Here is a 9513-nt window from a genome sequence, read left to right as displayed (position 1 = left end):
ATGTTCGCGGGTTTTATATACAACTCACCAGTATGCGAATTTGGTAGTGGGCTACGGAGGCGTTGAATAATAAGTCAGTATTCATACACATGTGGGACAGAATCCTAATGTTTCCTGAGCAGGCGAGAAGTTCTCCGAGAGGTCACTGGGCAGTTTTCTAACGGGCCGACCGTTGAGGAACATCTAGTTGCAACATCTGTGGCACTTAGGCTTCTGACGCAAGACTTAAAGACCTCATTTTTATCTCCCATTATCTGTCATCGTGGCAGTTGGTGGATACTTCTAGAATACTTCACGGACTAGATTTGCACCCGGAAAGGCGAGTCTCTCACGATTGAAATGCTCATGTGACTCGTGTCAGCGTTCACAGGTAGATAGCTGAACAACAGTGTTCCATCGTCAATAATTGCTGAAGGTATATACATGGGAATATCCAGGTCTTTTATAAAGGAAAAGACTGCTCAGCAAAGAGTGTGCGCAGATCGAGTAACATACCTACCTCAGGAGGGCGACCGTCATGACGAACAACACCCCCTAACTTTTCTGTGATAGACTGACTTTCGGTTTGCTCCCTCTGATCATCCTTGTCGTTTCCCATTGAGGTACTGGAGTTTGTTGTCGTCCACGGTTGAGATAAATCTTCAAATTCACCTTCGAGCAATGTCGCCTTCATTCACCCTGATCTTGACTGAATTATGAGTGAAGTTGATCTATGAGCCATAGTAACTTCCTTGAACCAAAGGCAGAAAAGCGACGTGTCATTTCCTAAACAGACGTGGACCTGTTTTCAATGTTCGCCGAATGACTGTTGCTTTTGGATGTGGCTAAGCTGCGGCGGTGCCAACGGCCTTGTGAACACCCGCAGCAAGTGCCAACAGCATCTTGTGAGCATTTAAGCGCCGGCTGGAAATTTACGGAGAAGGCATCAAAATGGAGAGCATGTCAGCGACGCTGCCTTCAGCCCCTAAAACCGGCCGGAGTTAAGGTAGGCGAGCGGAGCGACGAGGTGGTGTTTGGAGAAACGCTTCCGCGGAGAAGCTCAGCCTAACTCAGCGATTCGGAGTCAGGTTTAACGCCCAGGTTGCTCAAGTAAGCTGCGAGCAAGGCACCCAATATTATCTAGATCAGCGAATTGCTTGAGGACAAAAGAACATGAGAAAGAGACAGAAACGTAACAGTTGCAAAGAGAATAAATAACTCTGCACTAGGCTAGAACAACCACCAATATCACAGCCGAATGGAGTAGGTAGTTCAAGTATCTCCGCCAGGGTATTCCACAGTGAAAAGCTCAGGAAGTGAGCTTGGTCTTGGACTGATGAACGGTACCTAATGTTATCAAAGCCTGAATCCGCTACAAGCTGAGGATGGAAGAGAGACCACAGGCTTATGGCACTCATTACTGGTCATGACGAGGTTCGGAATACCGAACCTATGACATCATTCAATGCCGATAACACCGAAGCCCGTGCGTGGCGGCAAAGAAGATCTTTAGAAAGTATCAAATCATACGGGTAGAAATATTCAGATCAGCATGCGCACACGCGTTAGAGGTTGATCAGGTGAACAGGTAGTTGCGCCAACGCTGCGCCTATTCTTTAGCCATAAACGTTCAGCATGTCAAGAAGAATGACACAAAGTGCCAATTCTCTGACACATTAGCATATAGATGTCGACAATCGTAAAGGTAGATCGATTTGGGATGATAAAGATCAAGTCGAGGAACCATTCGCATACGCAGATCTGATTCACTGCATACCAGTGGCTACCCAGTCTTAGTTGATCTATTAGCCCGTGACTAGAGATATCTGTCTCGTTCCCGAGTCTCTCTTGATTTTCGCGACACCGGGACAAATCTCCAGGTATACCCTTCCTTGGGGCATGTCAATCGACCATACTTACCATGGACGGTGAATACGAGTTATTGATAAAGCGATCGCACTCTGAGTCCGAATTTCGACGATCAAGCGATCGCACATTGAGTCCGAATTTCGGAATGATGAGGCAATCGCACTTTGAGTCCGCATGAGTCCGCATTTCTGGGTCTCGAATGGCAGGACACATTGAGCAATGTGTCATCGAGCATTGATGATAAAAAGAGATGATCAAAGTGCGTCGACGGCGATGCCGCTGAGGATTTGACCGCGGTCATATGAGATGCCTAAGGCGGGGTTCTTGAAGCGCTTCTAAGATATCTCGTCGATGACGGAAGCAAAGCACGGGGAAGGCCAATTGTGACTTCAGGAACTACTGACACTTTTGCATGGACAATGCCCAATGGTTTCGCTAGTCGGAAACTGAATTCCGGCTCTACGGCAATGACTAGATGTGACATTGACGTTATGAGGCTGTTGACATGGCGCTGCTGCGCGGATCACGCGGGCCACGCGGGCTACGCGGTCTGCGCTATGTTAGAAAGGAAAGGAGACAGGATTGACCCTTGTAATCTGATTGACTCAATAGGTAGGAGAACTGCCAGCTCATGACTAAATATCTCCGTACTAGACATACTGAAAACGATCATTCAATGAATGAAGTCGGTGCTGTCGTCTTCATCTCCTTAACACATTCATTGACTGGTTCCTAAAGCTCTCAAACAACGTCCCAGCACCTTTGCCATTGCGGCAGCTGAAGACAGTCTGCCTGCCGATATTCATTTTCTTACTACTTAGTCATCATGATCTAGGCGAGTCTATTCGCAGCTGTTCCAGACCAACGAAATTACCGCCGTACGGTCCCAGCAACTTCGCTGACAGCACCAGCTTTCCGCTCGGAGCTCATCCCAATTAGGGTTGCAGAAATCCTACCACCCAAGGCGTACTTCGATAGGCTCACATTCATTACACCAACATCAAGATGGCACGTAAGTTTCCTTACAAGATGTTGGCAAAGACTGACGTTGAAAAGTCGACCCTGGACCAACAGCGCAGCATTTGGCTTTCAACGTTGGAAAGTTACCAGCACCGTTTTCATGTAGCAAGAGAAGACGTTACGGCCAGATTCCACAGGCAACAGCAACTAGTGGACCAGGACTTACACAATGACTTCTGCTTCATCAACCAGAAACGCCTAGAACGCGACGTCGTAGGCCTCTTCGATCGTTATCAATCAGAGATTCGGGCACTTCGAAGGGCCGAGAACGAAAGAGAATACGCACATGCTCTTGAACAATTGAGAATGGAAGAGGAAGAAGTAATGCGTAAGCACCAATCAATGTTTCCGCTGCCGACAATATCAATAGCACGAGCTCCGAAGGAGACACCATTTAGGCCGACGGCCATACGCCCAGCGACAGCCTTGGCACGTACTGCCATGGTGGCATCCCCGGCAGAGGCCCGATCATGGTCACCACAAACCCAGATTTCCCTACCACCTGACGCTCGTTTTAGAGAAGAATTATACCATCAAAGGCATATTTCATCAACGCGTCGTCCAACTAACAATGCTGAGTTTGCTCTTCGCTCTGACAGTACATTATCTGTCCCACACAACACGATGTCTAGGTCTCACGCAGACTTCCATCCGTACGAGACCCTGGCAACTGGCAGGTTTCATCACGACAGAGATAGCGCTTCCCCTGGCCACGCTTCGGGTTCATGGCTTGCCGGAATTGACGGTCGCTCTGAGCGAAGGATTGATCAATTTCGGGCAAGTGAGGCCAAACACGATTCATCACCAAATCACGTCAGGCCGTCACAAACAGCGAGGCATGACCACTTGATGAGAATCGATGATAGAAGCGGCCTACAAATACACCGGGAAAGAAATGCGATTACCTCAAATAATGGGTACTTGCAACCTGCAAAGTCAAGTAATGAAATGATAGAGTTTGACGAAGTTTACCAAGACGGTAAAGCTGAGTTCAAGCATACGATTATTAAGTTCTCGAGCAAGTTTTACATTTTGAAGTATGCTTTATTGCAATTACCAACTCAAAAGCATCATACTAACTGATGGCAGGTGCGACAAGCATGGCGTTCATTTCAGACAAAATGCTCTTATCGCAGCCGCGAAGCATCTCAATAGTGCTCTTCACGGTTTCCTGAAAAAGGACTTCCGCCAGGCCATCGACTTACTTGGCATCCGTGTCGTCAATTGTACTGATGAACTGGCTAAGCTGAACAACGATTGCGTGCGCCATGCTTTTGAAATGGGATACAAGCCCATGAACCTATTGCGAAGCCGATATGATCCCCGCTCACGTCACGATACGCCCACGCCTCCTCCCGAACGAGGTCTGTCGCTGCCAGCAGTCTCTCAGCAGACACTACAAAAGGAAAACGTATCGGAAGACGTTTTGAACCCCAAGCCAGGGGATCTCTACTGGGCCAATTGCCCGAAGACCAATAAGACGTCCGTCGTGATGGCCTTGGGATGGAAGGACCTATCAATGTGCGGGCGTGACGATATGTTTTGCGATCTGAATTTGCATAAAGATATGCCCAAGCCTCGTTGTTATGAATTTGACAAAGAGGGAATCATCAGTTGGGCTGCAGGTTACGGTGATGGGGAGTCGCTGGTGTCGGCTCGCGAGGTACCGGTAATGCGGTGCGAGAGTAACGGAGAAGACTCCTTCATGTGGACGAGCGTACGACTGTTGATGCCGTTCAGCCTCGACGACCCCAGCCAAAGCTCCGGTGCCGATGCAGGTGAACTTCGAACCTTACAGGTTTATGCCAGAATTCGAGGCTTTGACTCGTTCGAGAGCATGTTCGCTCATCAGGCTACGGAGGACCCACACCGAAAGCATTCGAGTGTCGTAACAAAATCGCATTCTGCGGGAACTCATTCGGCATCCGAGTTGCCAAGCATCGAACCACATAGCCCTCAACGATTTACTCTAGGCACGGAAGTTTTGGAAGATGATGCCGTCATGGAAATCTGTAGTACACCACCGGCCGGTTCAAGCAACCTTGGCAACGCCGAGGAAGCTGTGAGACGCACCATAGAATCGCCCTGCAGACCTCTCTGTCATACGCCCAACGTCCAAGAAGCCAACTTAGCCTGCCATGAAATTCGCGCCAATGGCTCTTCAACGACTCCTATACCACTGAATGCCGAGATAGAAGCCCAGCCAGAGAAAGTTGCGACTTTCGAAACCAGCTCCTTACCCAATGCCAGGGAGGAGACTTCTTCTCATAGCCCGGCAGCATCAGTGGTATCGTTCTCAGAGCAGCTTCGCCCAGGCCGAATTAGAGAGGAGGCAATCAGACCGCGCCCACTGCACGCTGGGCACCATGCGGACACCATAGAGGTCTCGCTATCTATGCCCAATGCATCATTTCAACAACAATCACAACTTGAAGTTGACAGAACGCGTACAGCTTCCACGCTCGCTAGGCACAGGAGGAAATCGCAGCGCGCAGTTGTCCGGCAATTGAGAAGTCGGCTCGTCTCGACTGACAGTCTTACGTCCGGAACACGGCGCAAGTAGCAAGACGGGGAAGCCACAGCTTATTGTTTCGACATCAAGAATTGGTTGGAGAGCGACCAAATTTCTATCTGGAGGGCTGCCACAGCATCTCTCAGACGATTAAGAAAATCTAGATAACAGCCTTAAGATTATCAATGTGGTGGTTGCAACGCATATAGCTTTATCAATACCACGATATTGGCCTTCTGCTGTTGAGTTTATGTTCTTTTTACGTGGACGTAGGAATCCTCTGTTGGGACCTTGACCTTGTATCTTTAGCATGTAAGGCAAGAGGCGGGGAATTTGGAATCCGTCACCAATTACGTTGGAAGTAGGCTCTGCTGATGAGAGCTCAGCAAATAATTTTGATTAGATTGCAACGTTCACTTATGGCAGAGCCATTGCGATCTACAACCTCAACTCAGGGGCTCAACATTAATCCAGAGTTTTGCTATCTGGGCGGGTAGAAGGTAGAGACAACAGTAGGGACAGAGACGACATAGGCAATAGGGATAACAGGGACGACAAGAACGATAAGGACGATAAGGATAATAGGGATAATAAAGTTATCAATGAAAAGATCTTAGACCCGGCACGACACATTACTTATCCGCCGAGTTAGCTAGACTCTTAATCCAGACCTCATCCTATTAACATCTGATTTCTATATTTCAAGCCTACTTCGTAAAGATCGAGGCCATGTTAAGAAGGCTAGGTATAAGTGTGCCATAGTTCAAACCATATGTGGCCAAGAAAATGTATCGAATGGAAGCCCGCCACCCCTGTAAGTAGTTGTTAAAGACCACGAGTGCAGCCAAAACGTAGCAGCTTCAAATCTCCATCACTCATACCATTCAGCCCGTTTGATAGGTAGGGTGGTTGGATGTTTTCAAGCCAATCTGGAACCTTGGCGACTTCGAGACCACCCCTCCAATCATCTCGCCGTGGTGCTGTCTTTAACGCAGCGATGTGGCACAGGATGGGGTGCGAGAAGCAGGCCCTCGACTGCTAACCTCGACTTGACCAATCGAGGCGCACAAAGTCTTCAGTCCATGGGTTCGACCCACTACAATGCATGCACTGCCGCATGCAGTGTGATCAATTGGTTGAGCAGCTTGATGAGCATGCATCTATGCGTCTCCGGAGCAAGGTCTTATTTACTGACACGAGTCCCCGTCATTGTGTGTGCCGAAATGTCAAATTTTGATTGTTCAAATCCCCTCGCTTTTTGAAAAACACAGATTACTTCATTGAAAGCCTGGTCTCTTCGTTGACCGAAGGTCATTTCACCATGCAGCTCGTTTCCAAGCTTCGAAAGAAATATCGATCCAAACAGAGCGATGGACCATCATTGACCACCTTGCACTCGGATACTTCTCCAGCCACATCAGCGACACCCACGACGGCATCCACACTCTCGAACTTCCCCGCCTCTGAAACGTCTACGACCACGAATACGCTGGCCTCTATCAGTCTTCAAGAACTGCGAAGACAAATTTGGAATGATGCTTACGACGAAGCCAAGAAAGACGAACCGAAAATATTCGAACAATACGAGCAGATCCTCTCTGTCCAGCTGCGAAAGACTAGTACCCGAACTTCCGATGCTGCAAACGAAACAGATGCCATCAAACAGGACACGCTGGGTAGGCAATTGCAGATGATTAAGCTCGTCGAATTGGGTCTAGAGAAAACAGAGAAGAGGGCAATGGTCAAAGGAAAGATCATGGAAGGAATGCAGCCTGTCCTGAACATTAAAGAGTTCATCGCCACCGCTGTCAAATCTGAGCCAACTGCTGCTATCGCCTGGGTGGGCGTCACGACCTGCATGGATGTAAGGAGCTCCACCAAGGCGGAAAAGCCCCCACTGATAGTCTCGCAGATCATAACCAATCCCGTCACTGAGCCGGGCATCAATCGTGACGGTGTCAAGTTTGTACTCGAATGAAGCCGGTGGCATAGGGAGTTGACGCAACTTCTGCTCGATATCCGCGAGACTGACACGTCTCTGATCGAGTTGCAAACGCAACTGAGAGCTCATATTGCTCGTCTCTACAAGAAGCTCCTGCTGTATCAAATCCAGAGCGTTGTCTTGTACAACAGAAAACTAGCGGGCGTTCTCATTAGAGACGTCTTCAAAGTTGACGATTGGCAACAAAAGATCGATGCGATTCAGAGTGTCGAAGAAGCTTTGCGCAAAGATGTGGAACAGCATAACTCTGAAGAGCTGAAAGGACGCCTTCGAGATATCGACAGCACCCTGAAGGACCTGCGATTGGACATCAAAGCAGTGGAGACTGCGGTTGAACAGCAAACCTTGATCTTGCGCAAGCTTCATCACGACGACAAGGATAAGGAATGCTTTGCGCGTTTGTGTGTCATCAACCCAGAAATTCACAAGGCAAAGATTCAGCGGACAGGAGGCGGACTCCTCAAAGATTCTTACGAATGGATACTCGACCATGAAGACTTCAGGAGGTTCCATTCTAACCCACAGAATCGTCTACTTTGGATCAGAGGTGATCCAGGCAAGGGAAAGACAATGCTTCTCTGTGGTATGATCGACGAGCTGAAGGCCGAGTCCTCACGTCCGTTGTCTTATGCCTTCTGTCAGGCAACCCATAGTGATTTCAAGAGCGCGACCTCAGTACTCCGCAGTCTGATATGGCTTCTCTGCAAGAATCACCCAGATCTAGTCTCGCATGTTCGAGAGAAATACGATGTTGAGGGCGAGTTATCACTCAAAGACATCAGTACCTTACAAAGCGTACTCGGCAAAATGCTTGGAGAACCGTATTTGAGAGATGCGATCTTACTGGTCGATGCTCTAGATGAGTGTTCAACCGATCGGACAGAGCTCATGGACATTATCAGCGAGTTCTCTGGCTCCTTTCCAGCCAAGTGGATAGTCTCGAGCAGAAACTGGCCTGAAATTAACGAACAACTGCAACAAGCGCAAAAGAACATCCTGTCTCTCGAGTTGAACAAAGAATCCATATCTCAGGCTGTGAGTATGTTCGTGAGACACAAAGTCAAAGAACTGGCACTGCGCAAAAGATACAGCCCGAAGACACGGGAAGCTGTTCTTGAAGCCCTTCCACGGAAGGCCAGAGACACTTTTATCTGGGTGGCCTTGGTATGCGCAGAGTTGAATCGGGTCCAAGAACGACATACCATGGCGCAGTTGGAATCAATCCCTGGAGACCTCACGAGACTCTACGACCGTATGCTGGAGCATGCAATTGAATCTCGCGATGCAAATTCCTGTCGGCATATTCTCAGCGTTGCTTGCGCAACGTTCCGGCCACTAACTCTCTGTGAACTTCAAGTTCTCGTTCAGGAGCTGGGTGTGCACAGCCACGATGTGCTGCGAGAAATAATCGGAGAATGCGGTTCATTTCTTACTATCCAAGAGAATACGGTCTATTTCATCCACCCGTCCGCGCAAGACTTCCTCGTCCAGCAAGGAAAGAACAGACTCTCTCTTTCCAGCACCCGGGACCTACATCATCAATTGTTTGTCCAATCACTGGGTAGTCTGAAGGAGCTGAAGCGCAATCCTTACAAACTGGACTCCCCTGGGGCTTTTGCAAGCGACATTGTACGCCCTCGGTCTGACCCATTGGCCTCGCTCGAATATTCCTGCGTCTATTGGATTGATCATCTCAAAGAGGTGAGTGATGCGAGAGCCCTATCAGATGATAACCAGGTTGAGGCATTCGTCCGAAAGTCCTTCTTGCACTGGTTAGAGGCTCTCAGCATACTTCAAAAATTACCGGAGGCTGTCAAAGGCATACAGACACTCGTTCAGATTGTGGTAAGTGTGCTCGTATCAACCCCAAGATTCTTTGTATTCAGGCCTAATGCGTCGATCAGGCCAACACAGAAAATCGAAGCCTGAAGAAGATAGTTGACGACATGAGACGATTCATTCGTTTGCACATAGACGCCATCGAGATCGCGCCTCTCCAAGTTTACAATTCGGCACTTGTGTTCAGCCCTTCCGGTAGTACAATCAGAGAGATGTTCAAACTTGAAGAGCCGGATTGGATCAAGCTGAAGCCAAAGATGGCAAGCAATTGGGACCCTTGCATTCAGACACT

At 48.6% G+C, this 9513-nt stretch overlaps 1 protein-coding gene across 1 annotated transcript; it reads left to right on the top strand.

The window, feature by feature from the left end:
- Window positions 1-6701: 6701 nt before the first annotated feature.
- Window positions 6702-7971, top strand: COL26b_011824 (uncharacterized protein; the record flags this gene model as incomplete). The annotated part of the gene is made up of 3 exons (XM_053184479.1): window positions 6702-7342; window positions 7373-7783; window positions 7818-7971. The coding sequence occupies 3 exons, from the start codon at window positions 6702-6704 to the stop codon at window positions 7969-7971; spliced, it is 1206 nt and encodes a 401-aa protein (XP_053031547.1).
- Between the last annotated feature and the right edge of the window lie 1542 nt (window positions 7972-9513).

This window comes from Colletotrichum chrysophilum, assembly GCF_026319265.1.
Source record: "Colletotrichum chrysophilum strain AFK26 chromosome Unknown scaffold_153, whole genome shotgun sequence".
Taxonomy (NCBI): domain Eukaryota; kingdom Fungi; phylum Ascomycota; class Sordariomycetes; order Glomerellales; family Glomerellaceae; genus Colletotrichum; species Colletotrichum chrysophilum.
Note: the sequence above shows the minus strand (reverse complement) of the source record. Positions and strands in the feature narration are given on the sequence as shown.